The following is a 25,547-nucleotide window of genomic DNA, read 5'->3' as shown; positions in this document are numbered from 1 at the left end:
CTTTAAATAATCGTAAAATGCGAGCCTCACTACACTGTTTGTTTATTTGTTTGTTTGTTTGTTGTTGTTTAACGCCGCACTCAGCAATATTCCAGCTATATGACGGCGGTCTGTAAATAATCGAGTCTAGACCAGACAATCCAGTGACTGACATCATGAGCATCGATCCGCGCAATTGGGATACGATGACATGCATCAACCAAGTCAGCGAGCCTGACCACCCGATCCCGTTAGTCGCCTTTTACAACAAGCATAGTCGCCTTTTACGGCAAGCATGGGTTGCTGAAAACCTATACTACCCTAGATCTTCACGGGTCTAACGTATAAATATAGAAAATTTTCAGTAGAAGTATCGTATCGGTGTAAAAGATCTGACTGTTTGTAAAATTCATACCTTACCACATCTCAAATTGTCGATCTATCAGAGGCGCACATAAAATCTTTTACATCATGTTTTCCAAGTAATCTTTCCTGAGCTGCTTTTAAAAAGTAACGCAGATCAGTCTCAACAAACGCAAAACATTTCGAATAGAACCGCCTCGATATGCATATTTTAAGGCAAACGTTTTTTGTGAAATGTGAAATACAAAAACCGAAAAGAATTGCCGCTCAAACATATTTTTGCTGCCGTGGATGAAACCATAAGACATGGAAAAAACAATGTCTGATGGCACGGCAACGAACAACAATCCATGCGAAGAGCGCTTCTGTCATATGCAAGTAGGACATTTTGTTGTTTGCGTTTTTCGAGCTTTTTATAAACATTTCCTTGGTTCAAACCCAAGTATTCACATGGAGGTTTGTAAGTAAATAATTCCACATTGCAATAACGTTACCTTAAATACCTTTGTGTTTAATAATGATATTGGCTTGTACACAGTACTGAAGGGTGTATATTTCCTTAACGACATTTTCCTATCTGAACGTGAGGGACAATTTCTATTACCTCATTTTAGCGCTGATTAATAATATTTTTCCTGTGTCTTTTCTATTACGTTGTGGTTACACAATAAAACCATAATATTTTTTCCACTGGTCTAAAATATAATATAACTATTTTGTAGGTTGACATGAAGAAAACAAAAAAGGTAATGTTTTTGATAGTTACGGATGTATCCGCATCCAAACAGCACGAATCTAAAAGAATTTATTCTATCTTGACCGTTGGTATATTATTTCTGGTTCTCTCACCTGTATCTGCTCAACACTGTGATGAATATTTAGGGTATTTTTAGAATGAAATAATTAACGGAAGGGACTCCAACAAAACAACAGTAATAAAATACCGCTTAGAAACAGTCCAATATATTCTGGTTGCAAGACGTATGGTGTTTCTTTCTGAGATCACGTGCCGGAAAATAATTATGAAATTTGCATCATCATTATCATTTGCATGATCATTGTCATGATTAATTGCATAATCATAAATATTGATAATAGCCACACTTACTTTTCTGTTTTCTTCACCCAATAGTTTAATCCGTCATACAGACGCTGAAACAAATATTATCCAACACAGCCCTTGCAAGTCTATAATATTTGGCTAGTCTTGTCTCTTGGCTCATTTTTATTACATGTATTAAGATATTTTAAGAACCTTTTTTCTGTAAAATATGTTCATTTGTCATATATTTAGAGACTAGATGTAAGTCTACCATTTCTTTATGTGCGAGATATTTTAAAAATGTTTCTAGCCTTAACGTAACAATATCGACAATATCTATATGTGATGTAATTTTGAGACTGCAATAGTGATCTCAGCTCGTACACATTTCATTTAAGTTATATCATTCAAATTCAGTCATACATCCTGGTTTGCCCGGATTTTTATAACCGGAAGTCGCACATTTTGCAACAATGGCGGCAGTTTGGCGTGCCCAGGAACTGTCAATAGAAAACTGAAGATTAATTTCACCTTCAGGAGATAAATAGGGTTATGTGGTTGCAGAAAGATGTAGAATATTCCAAAGAAATATAGGAAGGTAAAATATCATTCTCCCAGTTCTTGATTTTCCAACCAACATTGACATGGTAGCTGAACTTCGAGGATTTTCATCGGAGTCCGTCTTGGAATCAACGCATGTTGAGAACAGACGTGTTTACTAGTTTACAATTTATGCCCACTGTAGTCGATGTTTACATTCAAGAATTGCGTCCTGTATCTTAGTCCATTATTAGCACGGAATTAATTAGGAGCATGGCAGATAGGACGTGTTCTAAGAAAATATTCTGAAAAGGCATTCATCGGTGCCTTTATTTTTGCAGTCTCTTGTATCTGTAAAATTGTGCCTTCTCTTAATTTAGCTGCATTGGCAACCCATCGTTTACAACGGTGCAAGGAGCCGTGCATGTGTTGGTGTAACAGCAAATCATTCTTTCAACTTTGGCCAGCAACTGATGAGATACAAATCATAACTAACCGTTGAAAGTGGTAGGCCTACACATAGGACCTGGTAACTAATAATAACAATAAAAAGCTCGCAAAAAAATTCATTGACGAGGCAGCCCTTGGCCTCTTGCGAGTTCTTTTGTTACTATTGTTAGTTACATGGTCCTGTGGCCTACATGGCGTACATGCGTTTGGTTTCATAAGCTTATTCATTGAACAGTTACTACAGCAGTCAGAACTTGACCAGAAAAATACAACTGAAAAGAGCAGTGTAACATCATCATTGATCAGGCAAGGAGAAATCGTGTTTAACATTGTGTTCAAGATTACTGCACTGCATGTGAGTGGCTGCTTGTACAAGTCCAGACTAAATGACGGTTTTATAGTGCTAACCTACTGAGACACCATGTCACAGCTTCACGTGGAAACCCCATTCTGACACAGTATACAGAGCTGACCAGTCCATGTTTTGTCCGCTTAATGCTATAACAACCAACCTTACACTCTCCAGGCAGAAGCTCCATCCACTAGACCATGGAGGCGGTTCCGATGTGACCTCATAATTAGTGCCGTGCTGTGCCGTGCCGTGTAGAACTGATCCTAGAACCCTTGAGCTGCTCACTTCATGTTGACTTACTAAGTGTCTGTGCTACACACTTTGAATTCCTCTCATAATATCATTTATATGTGAGTAAGTATTTCATGTACCAAATTTCCTCTATTTAAGGCCCAGGAGTATATTTCTTTCAGATACACTTTATCCTGGCATTTAATCATAAGGTAAAAAATGGGAAGACTTCTGTGCATAAAACTACCCAGCGTTTAATTGAGGACTGGCGTTTGTTCGATACCAGGCGTTTAATCGAGGAAATATGATATATAAAGTGGATGAAAAACATTTATGGCTTGGTATGTAAAATGCCATATTGAGTTTCAGTGTTTCCATAACTCAAACCAATATCATATCCTCAAAACCCGTGAAGATCGGGGTAGAATAGCTCTTCAGCAACCCATGCTTGCCGTAAAAGGCAACTATGTTTGTTGTAAGAGGTGACTGACGGGATCAGGTGGTCAGACTTGCTGACTTGGTTGATGCGTGTCATTGATCCCAATTGTAGGGGTCGATGCTCATAATGTTAATCACTGGATTGTCTGGTCCAGACTCGATTATTTACAGACCGCCGTCATATAGCTGGAATATTTTGAGTGCGGCATTAAACAACAAACCAACCAACCAAATCCTCAAAACATTTGACTCCACCCATTCAACAATTAACATTTAGTTACTTTTGTGACTTTGCAATATGAAGAACTGGTCATTGCTCAAGTCAGGAACAAGGGAATGTCTTGGGTTGACTGAACCTGTATTATCCTGAAACGCATCATGATTATCATGATTATAGGTGTTGATATTTTCTATTCAACAGAAGAAGCCAGCCACTACCAACACCATGAATGCAGAGTCCATGGTGACTTCTCCCACTGAGGAGAAGAAGCCATTTGATGAGAAGAAGTATGCCATCATCACGAAGGAAACGGTGAAGATGATGGCAGAAGCCGCAGGTCACGCTGACCTTCCTGATGCTGCTGCGGCCTTGCTTGGAGAGGATCTCAGCTACAGGCTGAGAGAAGTTACAATGGTAGCCACTTAAACTTCACTTGATGTATTGTTGTTACATAGTCATAGGCAGTGTCTTTGTAATCTTGTCATAATAAAAATGTGACTAAGCTTTGACTAAATATTTTGAATAATTCTAATATGAATCATGCGCAAATATGCAGAATAGGATCCTGACTGTCAATGTTAACAATCCATGTTAAATATAGCAGAAAATATTCCAGCCGTCTAAGTCCGTTTTTTGTGTGTTAAGAACCAAGCGACTCCTAACAAGAATTTTTTAAGAGCCAAAAATATGTTTTTAGGAGCCAACAGATATCTTAACAAATGTTGTCGCCAGTTATGTTTATTTTTAGGAAGCCCAATGGTGAGCAGCAGATATATTTAGGCTCCCAATCATAGATTTAAGTTACATTTGGCCACCAAAATGGTTGCTACTTAGAAGGCTGTATTCATTATGTCAAAGAGTTCACTGCTGTTTTGTATATGGTCAAATTTGTGTTGATTGTTTTGCAGAATTGCACCCAGTTTATGCGGCATGCAAAGAGGAAAAGAATGACAACAGATGACTTCAACAAAGCTCTACGGCAGAGTGATGTACAGGTGTGTAGAGAAACTACTTTGAGTAAGCCCCAACTCATCTTTCTCGTTCACTGTTTGGCTCAGAAGTAAAAATAATCTTGTTGCAATATTTTAAAACAATCAAAGTGTTTGTTCTTTGTTGGTGTGTTGTTTTAATCTCACCATGTGATCCTTTGATCATTGGGTCGAACACCCACTTTTGCACCCTGATAATTATGATTAAGACCCTTGGTTGTCAGCACCAGGCCTGTACTTATTGGTTTCATCAAAGTGGTAAACAGTTAAGACCCCCTTCAATTTAGGCATTCCTCCCACATCAAAATGATAAGGCTGTCATATAACTGAAATGCTGGTCAAATTGGTGATAAACCCAACTGACTCAGTATATCTGTGCATATGGTTTACATATCTTTACAATAAAGTGTGAACATCTATTCGTCTCAATGATAGATGTTTGGGCTTATTATCAACCCATGCTTACCGTGAGAGGTGACAAATGGGATCGGGTGGTCAGCCTCGCTGACCTAGTTGATGCATGGTTGTAAGATGGTGGATCGATGCTCGTGACATCAATCATTGGATTGTCTGGTCCTGCTTCGATTATTTACAGAGCACCGTCATATGGCTGGAATATTGCTGAGTGAGATGTTAAACAACAAACAAACAAACAGTATGTGATATTTTATGATGCTACAAGTTTGCATCCGTGTGTTTCTAATTTCAGCCTTTATTTGGTCATGGATCCATGGAACCTGCCAATTTTCGGCAAACCCGTGATGGGGAGCTTCACTTTGTAGAAGACATGGATGTCAATTTGGCCAATATTGCCTTTAACACTCACATTCCAAAACACATTGGAGAAACAACCATTAAAGGTATGCGAGAAAGACAGTAATAATCAGTATCAGAAGCCAAATGTTATGAACTGTTTTTAGGGTGTATTATTTTTTAAAGTTATCCTATGTCAAACTATGCATACTTTCTTTCTTCTTCGATCCTATGTGGAAACGTGCTTGAACAAAGTTTTCAGTTTCTAAAAAACAGTCCACCCGAACACATCTCAGCATCACCATGGTCACCACCCAAACAAATGGATGACACATATGGGACCAGTGCATAGAGACATTCACGACCTGATCACGTGCTTACCCCTGCCACATCATCCTCTTTCTTATTGCCACACTGTGGAGGCATGTATTATCAGTGTAAGAGAATACAATTTTTTTCATGCATGTACCTACCTACACATCGTAGTACTTCTACATCGAGGGAAATGAGTAAGAAGGATCCAGCCTGCCTAGAATGCTGAGGACCCACACGAGTTGTCGGGGCAGGTGCAGTACGCACAAGCGGTGCTCTGAATGCCGATATGTTATTGAGGAATCCTTTAATTTTTATCTGCACAAGTGTCATCGCCGTTCTAAATCTCGGGATTCTGAAAAGAAATCAAATGACACGCAAGGTGTTGACTTCCAAGTTGAAGAAGGCCAGCAAACCAACTGTCCTCTCCTCCATTACAATGGCTGTGTCTACAGAATCCTCCCTGTCTGTACTTTTCGGAAAAGGATGGTGTGTTGGACAGATTTTTTACATTGCTGTTAAACCTGGGAATACCTCCGGTCGATCCTTCAGCTGCTCCCTTGTGTGTGTTACCAACTGCTCTGATCGCTCCTCTTCACCTAAAGTTGATCGTGCTCTTTCGATGACAGTGGCGACTAAGACACCACTACTACTGATCGTCAGTGTTCGTCTTCTAATACAGTTCAGGGGAGTAAGGATCGGTCCTGCTCCTCACCCACGCATCAACATTCCAAGGACTATCAATCCACTTTCGGTTCTGGTTCCTCCTTTGTCTTCGGCGCCAGCCCCTACTGTAACTGTCCCACTACCGCTTGGGACCATAGGGAACGGCCGGCTGACCCAGCATCGAACATTGAATCGTTTCTTCAAGCAGTAACCACAGCTCTTCAACAACGTTCAGACTTCTGGTGATACCCGGTATGGGCAGTTTAAGCAACGTTCCGCCCCCCCCAACTGTTTGCTCCTCTTGGCACGGCTGTTCCAGTTCTACTGATTGTGGAGCATGCACGGCTGATGAAGCTGTGGCCCATCAAACCTCCACCGAACTGGATTGCAGATTAGCTTCACCTTCATTATTGTACTTCGGCAGAGGATTTTTCGACATGTTTCGCAGTTTCTTCGTTTGGATCTACGAACACCACACTCCCCCCTCACCCAGCTCCCCGCCCCCTCTCACACACACACACACCACCAGATCTTGACAAGGCTTTCATCCTTTTGTCAGTTGTGTGATCCTATCCAGTCCCTACGCTAGGAGGATTCCCATGGCATGTCAAAGACTGTTGCAATCTCTTGACCCTTTGCCCAAATCGCTCCTTGACAACTTCGACCATGGACGATTATGAATTGGCTAATCTTGATTCAATGACTGGGCGGACACTCCCTCTGATATCCACCATCCTTTCAGCGACGGAGGCCCTTTCGATTTTGCTCTCTCATAAATCACAAGACAAGGCTTTTGTTTGAGGTTTGGTCCTCTTAATCAAGGTCAAGGTCACAGCTATCCTTGACGTTACATCACGCGAGTTCAGTCACAGCTTTATGACATTGAGGAGTACTCCAACATTGCAATTAGGAGGCCCTATTTAAAGCCTGTTTATAACAGCTCCCCTGGTCATCAAGGAATCTTTTTGAGGACCGCATACAGGAGATGGCGAAAGATGTTTAGTGGGATACCCATCTTGAGACATTGGTCAACCATCTCCGTCTACAGCGCCAACAATTGGAAGACCAAGATAAGACAAGGATGCCTGTGCCCCCAGTTTATTCCTGCTCAGTGGGACCTACGCAAGATTCTTGGACCGCATCAAAGAATATTTATAGAGGATAGCTTTAACGTCGTCATTTGTCCTTAGTCGAATATGATCCACTTGCGGACAAGGAGTTCGAGTTGATCACTTTCCAGACCTTTTTGGTCTGCTGCACGTGTTGGTGAGATCCATTCTCTGGATTCTGTATGTTATTAGAGTCCATTTTGAACGGTTAGAGAATGGGAAGGTTTTTCTGGCCCTCTGCTAGGATTTTATGGCAAAGAAGTTTCCCTACCACTATCTCCGCTCAATCATCCTATGGGTGTGCACCTTTGCTGGATAGCCTCCGCCTGTCTCATCCAATCCTCACGAGATCTGAGCAGTCACTTCTACCATGGCCCTGCATAGCAACTGCCCTCTCTCTGCCATTATGGAAGGATATTTTGGTCAGACAGTCCTCCCTTATCACTATCTCACAGATGTCATGGGCTTAAATCAGTTCGGTCCATTAGTCCTGGCACAGCAGCTGTCGACTGCACATCAGTGCAGATAACTGATGCTTGTACCTGCTCCTGCTCTCTCATGCTATGCTCATGTATAAATCTGTGTTTCTTGTTCTTTGATTGTTCGCGTTCCTAGACAGAGTACTCAATTGGATGATGGATTTGCTTTCTGTAGAGACTTAAGTCTTTAACATCGAAGTCGATGGTGTTCCGACCCTATATCCCGCTCACCTCTGCCTTAAGCATGTGTTGTCGGGTCCTGGCTGGAATATACTCTTGTGGATATTGTTAGTTGTTCCTCTTGTCGTCTTGGCATGCTTCAATCCCTTGGGCGTGATTGATAGCTTTGATGAAGCGTAAAAGAGATGCCGAGGAGCCTCACTCTGGTGTCCATGGGATATCGTGTTGAGTTCTGTCTTGTAGAATCGATTGATGGGTGACCTGTTCTGGATCGATTATAAGTTGTACAGTGCATCACTCATTCTTTGCAGCAATGTGGTCATGGGTGTAATGATGTCAAATGTGAAAACCCATTCCTCATGTTATATGTGATATATTGTTACGTCCGACTAGGGTATCAGGAATGTATCACCAGCTTTGGTGTGTTGTCCCCGCTCACGAGTTATTGTCATTTATGACACTAGGCTCTGTTTTAAATGTTTATTTATTTCACTGATTAGAACTAGCTTCCATGTGCATGTCTCACGGATGTAGGCTGATACAGGCTAGGGTGTCTGCGCCCAACCTTCCATTCATGGGATTAACGCATAGTGTAAGTTGGTCTAAGTTTAAAAATTAGGAAATTTTCCAATAAATTGAATATTTATATACCTATCCTATCTCACATGCTATATGCCCATCCGACCATCACAGCTCCTCATCACAAAGCAGAGCCTGTAAGCTCTGATGAAGGAGAATGGTGTAGCAGTAAGCACGTGATCAGGTCATGTAAGTTGCTGTTACAGTGTGTGACCCATTTGTTTGGGTGGTGACTATGGTGGGGTGCATGCTGGGTGTTTTCAGGTGAATTGTTTTAAGAAGGTTGAAACTTTGTTCAAGCATGTTTCGACATAGGATCGAAGACGAAAGAAGAGATGCATAGTGTGAGATAGGATAAGTATATAAATATTCAATTTATTGGAACTTTTCCAATACTTTAAAAAATTGTATTAGACAAAATAAGATACAATAAGATTAGTCCTTTTTACAGTGGTTTAGGCAACAAATTCTGAACAAATTCTAAACTACATTCATGATATCTGTTTATTCAGCTCACTGGCTGGTTGTGGAAGGAGTTCAGAAAACTGTCTCATCAAGTCAGCCTGTTGCAGGTGAGCAATGACTTAGGTTTCAATTCACTGGTATATTTGATTATTTGATATGGGTTTAAACAACTTGGTTTGCATCACTGAAGCATTGCACTAATGTCTGGTTTCCTACCCTGCCAGTGTCACTGCCTTTTGATCTCTTGGAACGCTCAAGGTTATTTTCATCTCTCATCTCTTTTCACCTCTCATTTTATCTCTCATCACATTTCATATCATATCTCAATTCATCTCTCATCTCATATCTCTTTTCACCTCTCATCACATTTCATCTCTCATCTCATTTCATCTCATATCTCTTTTCACCTCTCATCTCATTTCACCTTTCATCTCATTTCATCTCATATCGCTTTTCATCTCTCATCTCATTTCACCTCTCATCTCATTTCATCTCATATCGCTTTTCACCTCTCATCTCATTTCATCTCATATCTCATTTCATCTCATATCTCTTTTCACCTCTCATCTCATTTCACCTTTCATCTCATTTCATCTCATATCTCTTTTCACCTCTCATCTCATTTCACCTTTCATCTCATTTCACCTTTCATCTCATTTCATCTCATATCGCTTTTCACCTCTCATCTCATTTCATCTCATATCTCTTTTCACCTCTCATCTCATTTCATCTCATATCTCTTTTCACCTCTCATCTCATTTCATCTTATATCGCTTTTCATCTCTCATCTCATTTCACCTCTCATCTCATTTCATCTCATATCTCTTTTCACCTCTCATCTCATTTCATCTTATATCGCTTTTCACCTCTCATCTCATTTCATCTTATATCGCTTTTCATCTCTCATCTCATTTCACCTCTCATCTCATTTCATCTCATATCGCTTTTCACCTCTCATCTCATTTCATCTCATATCTCTTTTCACCTCTCATCTCATTTCATCTCATATCGCTTTTCACCTCTCATCTCATTTCATCTCATATCTCATTTCACCTCTCATCTCATTTCATCTCTCATCTCTTTTCACCTCTCATCTCATTTCATCTTATATCGCCTTTCACCTCTCATCTCATTTCATCTTATATCGCTTTTCATCTCTCATCTCATTTCACCTCTCATCTCATTTCATCTCATATCGCTTTTCACCTCTCATCTCATTTCATCTTATATCTCATTTCACCTCTCATCTCATTTCATCTCATATCGCTTTTCACCTCTCATCTCATTTCATCTCATATCGCTTTTCATCTCTCATCTCATTTCACCTCTCATCTCATTTCATCTCATATCACTTTTCATCTCTCATCTCATTTCACCTCTCATCTCATTTCATCTCATATCGCTTTTCATCTCTCATCTCATTTCATCTCATATCGCTTTTCATCTCTCATCTCATTTCATCTCATATCGCTTTTCATCTTGCATATCATTTCTTCTCTCAGCTCATTTCATACCATAGCTGCAGATTGTGGTTGATAGGGTGTAGTTAGACAACCTTTCTATCAAAATGTACCCTGGGTAAATCATGTGGATTGCAACAATGATTTAAAAAACAACACTCTCCACTAACACATACTTGTGCTTCAAAACCCTTATGCTCTCATTTGCTTTGGCAAACATGAGAAAAACGGAAGGAAATCGAAAAGCTTGTGTTGTGGTTGACAGCGTTAGCAGCCATGTTTATGCAGAGTTGTGAGAAATCAGTAATATTGTGTCATTAGAATTTGTGAAAAAAAGAATTTAACAGTGGATCATTGATAACCAAAACAGTGTCTTATGTAAATGTTTTTTGCTTTGTTGAGGATTGTTGAAAATTATAACCATATTGTGTTATCTGACACATGTGCGATACTTGTTGGTTGTAATGAACATAACAAGCATGAAACACTCATATCCCCTGCCAATATGACATGTCCAGTTGTGTGTGCAAGGCAAGAAATATTTTATGTTTTTCAAGATCTTCTCCGGAAACAAGCACTACTGCCATTTTCAGTCATTTTCCAGTAAACAATGTATTCTCTTTGATGTTGCAGGAAAGCTGAATGTGAAGAAGGAGCTCTCAGATGATTTGTTGAAATACTATGAGAACATGACCAAGGCTATCCTAGGCTGTGATGTCGACACAATGAAGGTAGGAGGGTCTATAAGTATTAGGAGAACATGACCAAGGCTATCCTAGGGTGTGATGTTGACACAATGAAGGTAGGAAGGACTATAAGTATTAGGAGAACATGACCAAGGCTATCCTAGGGTGTGATGCGACACAATGAAGGTAGGAGGGTCTATAAGTATTAGCAGAACATGACCAAGGCTATCCTAGGATGTGATGCGACACAATAAAGGTAGGAGGGTCTATATTACTAGGAGAACATGACCAAGGCTATCCTGGGCTGTGATGTCAACACAGTGAAGGTAGCAGGGTCTATAAGTATTAGCAGAACATGACGAAGGCTATGCTTGGGTGTGATGCAACACAATGAAGGTAGGAGGGTCTATATTACTAGGAGAACTTGACCAAGGCTATCCTAGGTTGTGATGTCGACACAATGAAGGTAGGAGGGTCTATAAGTATTAGGAGAACATGACCAAGCCTATCCTAGGTTGTGATGTCGACACAATGAAGGTAGGAGGGTCTATGTTACTAGGAGAACATGACCAAGGCTATCCTAGGGTGTGATGCAACACAATGGAGGTAGGACGGTCTATGTTACTAGGAGAACATGACCAAGGCTATCCTGGGGTGTGATGCAACACAATGAAGGTAGGAGGGTCTATATTACAAGGAGAACATGACCAAGGCTATCCTAGGTTGTGATGTCGACACAATGAAGGTAGGAGGGTCTATAAGTATTAGGAGAACATGACCAAGCCTATCCTAGGTTGTGATGCGACACAATGAAGGTAGGAGGGTCTATGTTACTAGGAGAACATGACCAAGGCTATCATAGGCTGTGATGTCGACACAATGAATGTAGGAGGGTCTATGTTACTAGGAGAACATGACCAAGGCTATCATAGGCTGTGATGCGACACAATGAAGGTAGGAGGGTCTATGTTACTAGGAGAACATGACCAAGGCTATCCTAGGGTGTGATGACGACACAATGAAGGTAGGAGGGTCTATAAGTATTAGGAGAACATGACCAAGCCTATCCTAGGTTGTGATGTCGACACAATGAAGGTAGGAGGGTCTCTATTACTAGGAGAACATAACCAAGGCTATCCTGGGCTGTGGTGTCGACACAATGAAGGTAGGAGGGTCTATAAGTATTAGGAGAACATGACCAAGGCTATCCTAGGCTGTGATTTTGACACAATGAAGGTAGGAGGGTCTATAAGTATTAGGAGAACATGACCAAGGCTATCCTAGGCTGTCCTAATTCTGAACCAGTTCTCAATGTAAACACATCTCCAGATGAAAGCAGTGCCTTGGTTCTTCATGACAACTATGTGTCATACTACGCACTGGCAGACTGGAACAGTCACTTCATTTGTTGTTTGTTAGGCGCCGCAATTCCCTGTGCAGAGTTGCGTCCCTTGGGACCAATTATTGTCGGTTGAATTCTTGTGTGCCACTATTTTGTTTCTAGGTTTGTCAGCACCATACCTTTTCTCTTGGGTTTCACAAAAGTTGTAAATTCCCCTAAGACCTGCATCACCTGCATCCACATTAAGCTGACACACTGTGATATAACTGGAATACTGTTCAAAGCAGCATTAAACCCAAATCACTCACTGGTGGACAGTGTTGGAGTGTGAGCTGTATACTTTTAACTATGAAGCTGTCTTTTGTCGTCAATTGTATGTGTGTAATTATATATTTAATCTCATGTCCTGTATGTAGTATGGTTGTGTCATCATCCAACTTGTCCCATGAATATCCGGGGTAGAATAGGTCTTCAGCAACCCATGCTTGCCGTGGAAGGCAACTACGCTTGTCGTAAGAGGCAACTAACGAGATCGGGTGGTCAGGCTCACTGACTCGGTCGATGCATGTCATCGTATCTCAATTGCGAGGATCGATGCTCATGCTGTCAACCACTGGATTGTCTTGTCCAGACTCGATTATTTATTGACTGCCATCATATAGCTGGAATATTGCTGAGTGCGGTGTAAAACAATCATCATCCAGCTTGTCACGTTGTTCAGGTTCACTGAGGAATTGTGTGATGTAAGTAATTCATAGGCTGGGACAAAACAGCAACTGTATGATCCAGTACATATCACAATACCTTGGTCATGATCCAATAAGTATGTGCTCTTATCTGTGGTGCGTAAGCCATCTTTTTCACAGACAGGATGGCCAAATACCTGGCCGATTGTGATCGATACTTGTATTGAGAAGTAAAAAGTCTGCTTTCAGCTGATGCATTGGTGTATCGTCCCATTACTAGGAATTCACAGCTTGTTTAATTCCTTGTTTTATTCCCTCTGTTGCAGACTGCACTCACAGATCTTCAGTCAAATCCAAACATAGTGCCTTTATTACCATATTTCGTCAACTTCGTCGCCAACGGGGTAAGTCAAGTGTGTCAGTTTCTGCACCACCCTCATACAGTATGCTTCATCACTGCTTGTGATCACAGTAATTCACATCATTTGTCATCCCCGCCACGAAGTGGAAAGGGGATATAGGAATGGATGCTGTCCGTCCATCTGTCACGTTTTGTTTCCGGAGAAGAACTCAAAAACCATGAGAGATATCTTAACCAACTTGGCACATAGATAGGTCTAGTGGTGAACTGGTGCTTTTTGATAGTTTGGGATTTTGACAAAAATATTTTTCGAGTTTCCAAGGCAACGACTTTGACTTAGACTGATAATGGCGGTAGTGCTCGTTTCAGGAGCAGATCTTGAAAACCATACAATATTTCTTCACCACACTTGGCACATAGATAGGTCTAGTGGTAAACTACTGCCTTTTGATAGTTTGGGATTTTAAAAAAATATCTTTTTTCTAGTTTCCATGGCAACGACTTTGACTTAGACTGATAATGGCGGTAGTGCTCGTTTCAGGAGCAGATCTTGAAACTGTACAATATTTCTTGCCTTGCACAGAACTAGACAAGTCATAATGGCAGGGGATATGAGTATTTCATGCTTGTTGTGTGGGGAGTAGGGGAGTTGTATTAAACATTTGGCAATGTTTCAAATTAAGGGGATCCTTGAGGTAGGGGTCTTTAGTATTTGAATCTAGGGACCACAGTATCTTTGACTTTTAACATTAGGCTAAGGACAAATTTCAGTTACTGGAGGTTAACCTAGAAATCGGTTTAAACTGAAGTATATTTTGAAATCAGTAAATGACCACACAAGATATATGAATAATCAATAAATTATATTAAAACTCACAATCTCAGGCTTACAGTCAAACAGGCAATACCATGGGCTAAATATATGGCAAAAGAAACAGGCACTGAATTTCAGTGTCAGTTTGGTTTGTGTGCTACAGGTGGAAAATTGCATGAAATACATCCCTCCAGTGTGGCATAAAATAACATTCACTCACTATACTTTATTGCAGGTGAAAACTGTGAGCCATGACTTGTGTCAGCTGACCAAGTTACTCCATACTGTGAAGGCCCTCGTGCACAACCCCCACGTCTACCTGGAACCCCAGCCATATGTAAGTATACACCTCGAAATAGGTACGGGCTCTGTCCATGTCTGTCATATTTCTCTCCCAGCATTAGAAATTGGCACTAGTCCTATAGTCCTTGTCAAACTGCCCAATAGTTAAGGTATCATGAGGACTAGTAGAAATTTGCCCCTTTTTTAGTGTTTTGCTATATGTTATCATTATAAGGACTAGTGGACAAAAACTGTTAGTTTCTAAGGCTGTGACCTCCGTACCATAACTCACAAACAGTTTAGTATTTCTTAAGGAAATTTAGTATACACATCAAGCAAGCACTGAACTGGTGCCTTTTGCTATTATGGAAATATCTTTAATATATATTTGTAGCGTTTCCGAAGCAACAACTTGGACTTAGGTTCAAATAAGGGTAGGCTTCGTTTCCAGATCAAACTGTTTATCATTTATTTATGAAACTTTGTATTTTTGGTATTTTGTTGTGGATTATCAGCAATAGGAACTAACAGTTTTAGTCCACTAGCCCTCATAATGATAACATATAGCAAAACCCTTAAAGGGGCAAATTTGTACTAGTCCTCATGATACCTTAACCATTAACTGTTGGGCAGTTTGGAAAGGACTATAGGACTAGTACCAATTTCTAACACTGGTTAGGATTTAGAGTTTTGAATGTATGTATTATTTATTACATTGCCATCAGATGAAAAGCTCTGTGTCTTGAACAGTTATGGGGCAATTCTTGAAGTGGGGACTGGGGTGTTTCTGTGTGCCTGTGCGATTCGATATGTATCACGATACCTTGCACACGATCCGATACGTATCGCGATATTTGCATGTGCACTTATCTGTGGTGCGTAAGCCATCTTTTCCTTAGACAGGATTGCCAAACCTGGCACACTAATGATTAACAGTGACAGGTATGGCACAATGGATGAAAATATTTACATTTTCACTACTCATTTTCACTAGTACTTAGTGTTTGGTGTAACACTTATTCAAGAAAACATTTAAGGTAAGAATCGATATTTTTTACTTAGTGTGTGACTGTGATCGATACTTGTATCAAGAAGTAAAAAATCGCGATCCATTGATGCATTTTTACTTAGTGTGCGACTGTGATCGATACTTGTATCGAGAAGTAAAAAATAGCAATTCACCTATGCATTTTTACTTAGTGTGCCACTGTGATTGATACTTGTATCGAGAAGTAAAAAATCGCCATCCACCTATCCATCGTTGTATCGTTCCACCACTATTGCATGTAATGCATGTTTCTAGTTAGCTAAGCAACGGCTCCTCATGTTTCAGCTAAATCTCCTGGTGCAGGCTGTGCTATACTGTGTCCTGGAGCCACTGGCCGTGTCTATCTACCCCCGCAATGACCACTGGCTACTCCGAGACTACGCTGCCAGGCTGCTGGCTCAGACTGTCACGTGAGTTGCCCCTCTCTTCCCTGACTTGGTCGTCCTGGAATAGACACACACACGAGTAGCTATGAAAATACACGGATGCAGTGTGCTTGTACCACTAGTTTAACCATGTTAGCTGATACGTCTAAGACTTTAGAATATGTCTTCAACAACCAATGCTTGCCGTTACAAGCGACTATGCCTGTCTTGTCGTAAGAGAGTACTAACGAGATTGGGTGGTCAGGCTCGTTGACGTGGTTGATGCATGTGATCGTATCCTAATCGATGCTCATGATGTCAATCACTGGATTGTCTGGTCCAGACTCGATTATTTTCAGAGCACCGTCATATAGGTTGAATATTGCTGAGTGTGGTGTTAAACAACAAACAAAACAAAATCTGTTACTCAGGGGAACATCTGCATTTAATAACAATTCTCATGAAGACATAGCAGTTTACTTGATGCAGAATTACAAAAATGGCATTTCTAGGTAGGCCATGGGTTAAAATTCCCTTGTGACTAACTTACATCTCACAGTTGTCAATAGTATGTTTGACAGGCTATAGAAGGATAGAATAGTTTTTTTTGCTTTTCACATTGAATATTGAGAATGGACACACAATGCCATTTAGAAAGTGGTCAGATGTGACAAATATTATATTTGGGATAATACTATCTTAGTAAAGTACAGATTTTCAAACTTTCTTGGGTTAAGTCCCATCCAGGATTCAAACCCACAGTGAAGCACCTAATCACCAGCACACAAAGTCAGCGTTCTTACCCACTCAGCCATCGAGGTAGTCTAGATCACATACTTTGTGTACCCCTCTGACAGGTAAAAATTGGCATGGCTCCCATGGCTGAAAGCCAATGATATTGAGAATGTTTTACATTTTAAGTGAAAAATGAATGTATTAATTATTCATCATTCTTTATATGTCCACATACTAACAACACTATAGAATCTGGTATGAGAGCTACATCGTAACGGTTACATGAGATACTGTATCGTGATTTCAATGTACTTGTGTGAGACTTGTGGTCAAGTTACAGGCTGTGAAGAGTTGCTTCCCTTAGCTGATCTAGGAATTCCAGAATCACTTCAATAACTGATTCCAACTCTGTCGATGTCAGCACTATACATCCTTGGTTGTCACCACAGTGTCAAACATGTAGAAATTGTACTCATGTTTTACTCCTCTCCCTAATGAATGTGATTAGGGCGGCATGTCGGATGTAACCAGGATTTATCATCCAAAACTGGCTCCCACAGGAGATATCGCTTGGGTGAGATTAAGCGATATCTACATTGTAGATATCGCTGCAATGGAATTGCATCACTATGCTTTGCAGACCATTTTGACGTCATTGGTTACCATGACGTCACAATCAAATGACATCACTAATGGCTTTGCTACTGAAGCTGTTAGCAGTACTTTTTCACTTTAGACACTGCTTATTACAGTCTACAAACTGAAAATGTTGGAAGAATGATGTTGGATGATAAATAAAATCTCACCCTTGTGTCTTTTGATATCAAATCTATATCAACACTTGTCGATAAAAGTTTAAAACTCCTCGGCAAGATATGTTTGATAGCAAAAGACACTTGGGTGAGATTCTCCATTTATCACATGCAAAAACTGTGCATCGTATACACATTGCAATTAAAAATAGATGCACAGCATATTCAGGATGCATCCACTTGATGCAACACCTTTGTGTGCATGTTCAGGAATGAACACTGCTATTTCATAATTTGAAATTTGTGCAGTGGAACAAAATATTTTTGAGCATGGTTTAACTTAAATGAAAACTAGTCTAAATTTGAATGACTTATCTGTAAATTAAACTGTGGAAGATCTACAAGGAAGTAAATGTGATTACCTGTTGATAAGCCAAGAGGCCACTAACAGGATCGGGTGGTCAGGCTCGCAGAGTTAGTTGATGCATGTCATCGTATCCCAATTGCGTGGATTGATGCTTATGATGTCAATCACTGGATTGTCTGGTCCTGACTCGATTATTTACAGACCGCCGTCATATAGCTGGAATATTGCTGAGTGCGGCGTTAAACAACACACAAACAAACAAACAATATTTACATCACAAGTATCTTTCAGAATTAAGAATTCATCAATTCTTTTCTAGCTGATTTAAGAAATGGACATTCAATGAAAAAATTATCTGAATTTTCACATGGACTGCCACATTTGCATTTTGGATCGTTGTTCAAACCTTTTCTAAATAAGTCATTTTTTAATGCACTTTCACCATGTTTGAATTTTGTATGTATTATGATAATTTTCCTAAGACCATATGAGAATATAGTCACTACAGGTTATAAGAGAAGAGTCTTGTGTACAGGCCTCCACTGGCTGACACTCATCGATTCTACTTGCAGTCGCTGGTCGAGTCCTCTGAACCATCTACGTTACAACACAGAGAAGAACCTCAAGGAAACTCTTCATGACCAGACAAAGCCCCACTGCTCACATTACGGTGCTATCATGGGACTGCTGTCCCTAGGTTGTAAGGTGAGCACACCCTTGGCTCAGAAACCAGCTTGGGAAAGCCATATTTTTTAAGACTAGTCCAGGGGACTAGTGTTAACCTTATTTCACTTGTCCTCAGAGTTTGTAGCTAGTCCTGCTTGAATGGGACAAAAATGTTTACTATGTTTCCATTTTCAGTAGGTTTTGTTTCGTTCCAATTTGTAGCAATGTTGAATCATTGAGACTTCAGAATTATATCCCACAAATGGCACAAATGGTACTAGTCAATGAGGACTACCATCATTGGTTCTTACTTTACCTCAGTGCAATTTAATAGTCTTGAGTTGATAGACTAGCATGAATTTAGAAGGCAGGAAACAATTACAGAGCTGGGGGATGTATTCCTGGAAGTCACAAAGTTGGGGGATGTATTCCTGGAAGTCACAAAGTTGGGGGATGTATTCCTGGAAGTCACAAAGTTGGGGGATGTATTCCTGGAAGTAACAAAGTTGGGGGATGTATTCCTGGAAGTCACAAAGTTGGGGGATGTATTCCTGGAAGTCACAATATTGGGGGATGTATTCCTGGAAGTCACAAATTAGGGGGATGTATTCCTGGAAGTCACAAAGTTGGAGGATGTATTCCTGGAAGTCACAAATTAGGGGGATGTATTCCTGGAAGTCACAAAGTTGGGGGATGTATTCCTGGAAGTCACAAAGTTGGGGGATGTATTCCTGGAAGTCACAAAGTTGGGGGATGTATTCCTGGAAGTCACAAAGTTGGGGGATGTATTCCTGGAAGTCACAATATTGGGGGATGTATTCCTGGAAGTCACAAAGCTGGGGGATGTATTCCTGGAAGTCACAAAGTTGGAGGATGTATTCCTGGAAGTCACAAATTAGGGGGATGTATTCCTGGAAGTCACAAAGTTGGGGGATGTATTCCTGGAAGTCACAAAGTTGGGGGATGTATTCCTGGAAGTCACAAAGTTGGGGGATGTATTCCTGGAAGTCACAAAGTTGGGGGATGTATTCCTGGAAGTCACAAAGTTGGGGGATGTATTCCTGGAAGTCACAATATTGGGGGATGTATTCCTGGAAGTCACAAATTAGGGGGATGTATTCCTGGAAGTCACAAAGTTGGAGGATGTATTCCTGGAAGTCACAAATTAGGGGGATGTATTCCTGGAAGTCACAAAGCTGGGGGATGTATTCCTGGAAGTCACAAAGTTGGGGGATGTATTTCTGGAAGTCACAAAATTGGGGGATGTATTCCTGGAAGTCACAAATTAGGGGGATGTATTCCTGGAAGTCACAAAGCTGGGGGATGTATTCCTGGAAGTCACAAATTAGGGGGATGTATTCCTGGAAGTCACAACCATGATGTCACAGTCAAATATCATCACTAATTGAGTGCCACTGAAGTTGGTTAGCTGTACTTTTTACACTCAAGACACTGTTTATGTAATGAAAAAGTTGGAAGTATGATTTTGAATGATAAATGGAATTTCATCCTTGTGTCTTTTGAAATGAAAAATATCAACACTTGTCAATAAAAGTTTCAAACCTCAGTTTTAAAACTTTTATCAGCTTGTGTTGATATAAGTATTTGATATCAGAAGACAAGTGAGAGTGACTTCATATTTGTTCTGTTGAAGATTGAAACAACACCAGATTAATGTTAAAGCTGTTATATCTCAAACTCACATTTCTTTCCCAGCAAGTTGAGGAGATAATTGTGCCTCACTTGTCATCCTTCATGCCGCGGTTGTGCGCCACCATGGAGGACCTGTCTATGGGCAACGCTATCAGCAGGGCTGACGCCTTCAAGGTGCATGGAGCACTGTTGGTACGTACACTAGGAATGACACAATACGGAAGGATATGATACAATACTTGTCTCAATATATCTCAATGCACTGGTCAAGATATGACACATGTCTCAATACACTCGTCACGATATGATACATATCTCAATACACTGGTTACGATATGATACATATCTCATTACACTGGTCACGATGATATACATACAGTGATCCCTTGCTATTGGGCTCTTCGATAAAGCGCTACCTCGGTTACTACGCGCGGTATCGCATGGCTCCCAAAATGTATGTACACTTTTAATACTGAGAGTTTTACACAGCCGTGATTGTATTGTTGTTCGTTGTTCATTTGCACATAACGCTACTCATTGCATAATCAACCGTTTATTGCTGAATGGAGTTCTAATAATCTGTTTGAAAACATCCGCAGCAAGTCCGGGAAATATGATTGTTCTACTAGTTAACTTTTCACACTATACATCCTTTGATCTTAGAAGCGCATGCATGCAATAAAAGAGAACCACAAGCGAAGTTTATTTTCTTAATTAGTGGGCAATCCAATTTGAGGCGAAACTGTCAACTCACATGTAGTTGCTGTCACAACACGGCGGTCATTCCTTTTGATTCGGATCAAGTAACCGTATCAAACCAATTAATCTGGCTTGAATGTATATCTATATTTGCATGAATGTGTATGAATGCGCGTAGTGCTGGTCAAAACTATTGTTTTCCGTATTTTAAGCAACATGACCAATCAATGCCACTGAATCACTCTGTACTTGTGTAATGAATTGTGATTGGCTCTTCACTGATAGCGTCTGTTACTACCATTATCGATCGATATTTTCATGTAAGTAGACTACATTCACATTGAATGTGACAGTTAAGGCTTGTAAATAATAACAAACAGCGAAAACATAATGGATCTATATTTTTACACTATGAACGGTAAACAACTTGTATCATTGCAATGTGCGAGACAAGGCGAAGATCGTGAGATTGGCCGAGCGCGCTCCCCCGCCTCGGCCTCGGTTAAACGGCTCATCGTCTATAACGCCCACCAATTATTTGGACCCCATTGGTAGCGTTGTAGCGAGGGACCACTGTATCTCAATACACTGGTTACGATATGATACATATCTCAATACACTGGTTACGATATGATACATATCTCAATACACTGGTCACGATATGATACATATCTCAATACACTGGTTACGATATGATACATATCTCAATACACTGGTCCCGATACGATACATATCTCAATACACTGGTCACGATACGATACATATCTCAATACAATGGTTACGATATGATACATATCTCAATACACTGGTCACGATACGATACATATCTCAATACAATGGTTACGATATGATACATATCTCAATACACTGGTCAAGATGAGATATATATCTCAATACACCGGTCACGATGAGATACATATCTCAATTCGCTGGTCACGATGAGATACATATCTCAATACACTGGTCACGATGAGATACATATCTCAATACACTGGTCAAGATGAGATATATATCTCAATACACCGGTCACGATGAGATACATATCTCAATACGCTGGTCACGATGAGATACATATCTCAATACACTGGTCACGATGAGATACATATCTCAATACACTGGTCACGATGAGATACATATCTAGATACTCCAGAATATAAAGGCCATGAACTGAATACTCGTTTATTTCGGATGAGTAAATACATGTTTCTTCATTGTTAACTCTTCTGCGCCCATCACAAAAAAAACAGGGAATACTAAATGATACCGAACAGCTTATTTATTGAAACCTGCTAAATTTTAAGCTTCAATTATCCTTACTTAAATTATATTATTCTTTCATTATGAAAAATAAAAATAATCATTTTGAATGTATCTTCATGTATCGCGGTGATGTTTATGTGTTGAGTATCGTGTTGAAGGCCATTTTGCGTCATCCCAAAGTATGTTATTGTTTGTTTGTTTGTTTGTTTGTTGTTTAACGCCACACTCAGCAATCTTCCAGCTATATGATGGCAGTCTGAAAAATAATCAAGTCTGGACCAGACAATCCAGTGACTGACATCATGATTGGGATACAATCACATCATCAACCAAGTCAGCGAGCCTGACCACCCGATCCCATTAGTCGCCTCTTACGACAAGCATAGTTGCCTCTTATGGCAAGTGTTGCTAAAGACCTATTCTACCCCAGATCTTTACGCGTCCCAAGGTTTGTTAGCAGATGGTACTTGTTACCCTGCCGAGTGGTTGGCATTAAGGGAATAAAACAAGGACTGGTTGGCTCGGGAGTCTGTATGCACACATGTGCATGGATGTTGCTATGTAAGTGCAATAATCTTAAACACGATGTTAAACCCAATTTCACCTCTCATGTCCTGAAGCTACATACCCATCATGACCCGTGAAGATCCAGGGTGGAATGGGTCTTCAGCAACCCATGCTTGCTGTAAAAGGCAACTATGCTTGTCGTAAGAGGCGACAAACGGGATCGGGTGGTCAGACACCCTGACTTGGTTGATGCATGTCATCGATCCCAATTGTGTGGATCGATGCTCATAATATTGATCACTGGATTGTCTGGTCCAGACTTGATTACTTACAGACTGCCTTCATATAGCTGGAATATTGCTTAGTGCGGCATTAAACACCAAACCAACCAACCAACTTATCCATCGTGTACTTCCTGTTCATTGTGCAACTCTTGTGATGGCTGAATGATTGCTGAATGATTGCTGAATGTTGCTCGACCCCATCAGTCACTCTCGTATATCTCAAGCCCTGTTTTTTTTTCAATTTTCAGCTTGCTGCAGAGTTAGTGTTAAAGCGGAGAAACAACGACTTTGAAAAGCAATACTTCCAAGCTGATGCAGAAGACTCAGGTACACTGGACAACAGTGGCACGGAAAGTGTGGTGTGTAAAAAGACTCCTTGTGAAATATACAAAGAATTGTACGAGTACTTTGGGGACTCACTGTCCAGAAGGATGCCTGAACCGAAGCAGAGACACATGTTTAAGCCGGAGAAGAAGGAGGAGATGGTGAAGTTGTTCGAGGGGGAGGGGGCAAAAAGTGGGGAACAGCTTCTTGAGGATTTCATGGAACAGGTACGGATTCAACAGAAGCTGGAAAAGGAGAGAAGAGAGCGAGAGGAGAAGGAAAGACGTGAACGAGAGAAGATTGAAATGGAGAGAAGAGAGCGGGAACGGATTGAGAGAATGAAGCGAGAAGAGGAAGAACGAAGGCAGCGTGTGATACAGGAGAGGTTGAGGCGGGAGGAGGAGGAGAAACTGAGGAAGCTGTATGAGGAACAACAGCGGAGACAGGATGAAATGAGGAGAGTGTATGAGGAAAAACAGCGGAGGGAAATTGAGAAGCAGACCAGGTTGTATGAGGAATCGCAGCGAACTCAGTTTCCTGACACTCGACGCAGGATTCCTCGACAACCTCCTGTGACTTACCCAAATGAAGATGAAGAAGATGATGATGACTTCTTGATGGAGGAGGAGGAGGAAGTGCATGGTGAGGCGGACAGTGAGTATAGTTTGAGTGGGGAGGAAGGTGGGTCAGGGAAAAGGGAGAAGTGGGACGAGGAGTCGGAGGAATCAGAGGAGAAGTCAGAAGAGGAGTCTTTCGAGGAGCCTCAGACTATGGCAGTCACAAGCATCAGTGATCCTAATAAAGGAATCAAGTTGAAAATAAAAAGGCAGCCAGGACTAAAATTGCAAATTAAACGTGATAAAGTGTCAATCAGGGAAGAACCAGGTTATATGGAAAAACCTGTTGAAAAACATAAGGACAAAGAGTCTAAGCATAAACGCAAACGGAAGACTCAGAAGAGTCCCAAAGATCATGACCCATTTGAATTTACAAAAGCTGATCCCAATTATGCGACTAAGGTGACCTATACTCCCTCACATATATACTCCTCCCCTGGTGGTGAGAGCAGTGGCTCTGACAACCAGTTCAGAAAGTCAAAACTGACACTCAAACTCAAGGTGCCGTCTAAAGAATCAACGTCAGAATAGTTCTTTTACCTGTATTTGTGGAAAGTATTGTTATATATACATTGTTGTACATTTTGATAATGAACATGACGATAAATTTCTATAAAACATAAGTTGGTGTTTTAATCCCATGTTATGTACTCTGAGACAGCATTCTTATATTTATTTCATACCAGTTTGTTTTAAACCAACCGAGCACTGTTGGATAACACTTTCCACAAATCAATTTCAGCTCTATGACACCCATACAGCCAAAGCACTAAGATCGCTTTGCTGAAAAGGACTCTGGTGTTGATGTTGATATTGATTGTTGTTTAACGACTCACTCAGAAATATTCCAGCAATATGATGGCGGTCTGTAAATAATCGAGTCTGGACCAGACAATCGAGTAATTGACATCGTAGGCATAGATCCATGTAATTGGGATACGCTGACATACATCAAACCAAGTCAGCGAGCCTGACCACCCGATCATGTTGACAATCTTTAAGAAAGAGATTGATACAAGATGGCCCTTTTGGGATTTGGGCATGCAGTTAAGAGTTGATTTGAACCCATTAGTGTACAAGGAGGCAGGTGGAGATGGACTCGAGATTAATGGTGTACAAGCAGGCAGGTGCAGATGGACTCAAATTAATGGTTTTCAAGGAATGGAGCTGGAGATGGATTCGAATCAATGGTGTACAAGACAGGCAGGTGCAGATGGACTCAAATTTATGGTTTTCAAGGCAGGCAGATGCAGATCATCTTCCCGAGGCAAGAGAGTTAACTGACTTTAAACAAGTCCAGTTTCCACCCTTGCCGAACTAGGCTGGAATTACTGGGCTCGATCGTAGCGCCACCACTGGCTATTACCAGTTATGTTCCTTCTAAGCCTCTCTTATGGACCAATCAGATTCCACCTCTCGTATCACTTGCGTTTGCTTCACACAAAATGGTGGCGCCTAGTCAGGACGATCTGATCAATGATCAAGGTCTATA

The 25,547-nt window shown here is 40.7% G+C and overlaps 1 protein-coding gene across 3 annotated transcripts; it reads left to right on the top strand.

The window, feature by feature from the left end:
- Positions 1 to 1,847: 1,847 nt before the first annotated feature.
- LOC124132383 (TAF6-like RNA polymerase II p300/CBP-associated factor-associated factor 65 kDa subunit 6L) lies at positions 1,848 to 24,678 on the top strand. 3 transcript variants are annotated; one of them, XM_048403271.1, is made up of 13 exons: positions 1,848 to 1,982; positions 2,901 to 3,076; positions 3,817 to 4,029; positions 4,524 to 4,610; positions 5,314 to 5,464; positions 9,195 to 9,254; positions 11,241 to 11,338; positions 13,648 to 13,725; positions 14,732 to 14,833; positions 16,112 to 16,236; positions 18,618 to 18,750; positions 20,428 to 20,556; positions 23,363 to 24,678. In XM_048403271.1, exons 3-13 carry the CDS (start codon positions 3,841 to 3,843, stop codon positions 24,584 to 24,586), a joined length of 2,376 nt encoding a protein of 791 aa, XP_048259228.1. In that variant the 5' UTR covers positions 1,848 to 1,982; positions 2,901 to 3,076; positions 3,817 to 3,840; the 3' UTR covers positions 24,587 to 24,678. The 3 variants fall into 3 exon arrangements, with proteins under 3 accessions (XP_048259228.1, XP_048259229.1, XP_046352230.1); XM_048403272.1 differs by having other exon boundaries at positions 2,901 to 3,080; XM_046496274.2 differs by lacking the exon at positions 2,901 to 3,076.
- Positions 24,679 to 25,547: the final 869 nt, after the last annotated feature.

Source organism: Haliotis rufescens, unplaced genomic scaffold (genome assembly GCF_023055435.1).
Source record: "Haliotis rufescens isolate VD_foot unplaced genomic scaffold, xgHalRufe1.0.p SCAF_3, whole genome shotgun sequence".
Taxonomy (NCBI): domain Eukaryota; kingdom Metazoa; phylum Mollusca; class Gastropoda; order Lepetellida; family Haliotidae; genus Haliotis; species Haliotis rufescens.
Note: the sequence above shows the minus strand (reverse complement) of the source record. Positions and strands in the feature narration are given on the sequence as shown.

What these genes read in the sequence shown, in the direction of transcription:
- LOC124132383 (XM_046496274.2), top strand. Translation starts at nt 3,841, where the DNA reads ATGAATGCAGAGTCCATGGTGACTTCTCCCACTGAGGAGAAGAAGCCA. An exon ending in TGCTGTCCCTAGGTTGTAAG is followed by an intron (nt 18,751 to 20,427) that starts GTGAGCACACCC and finishes TTTCTTTCCCAG; the next exon opens with CAAGTTGAGGAGATAATTGT. An exon ending in AGGTGCATGGAGCACTGTTG is followed by an intron (nt 20,557 to 23,362) that starts GTACGTACACTA and finishes TTCAATTTTCAG; the next exon opens with CTTGCTGCAGAGTTAGTGTT.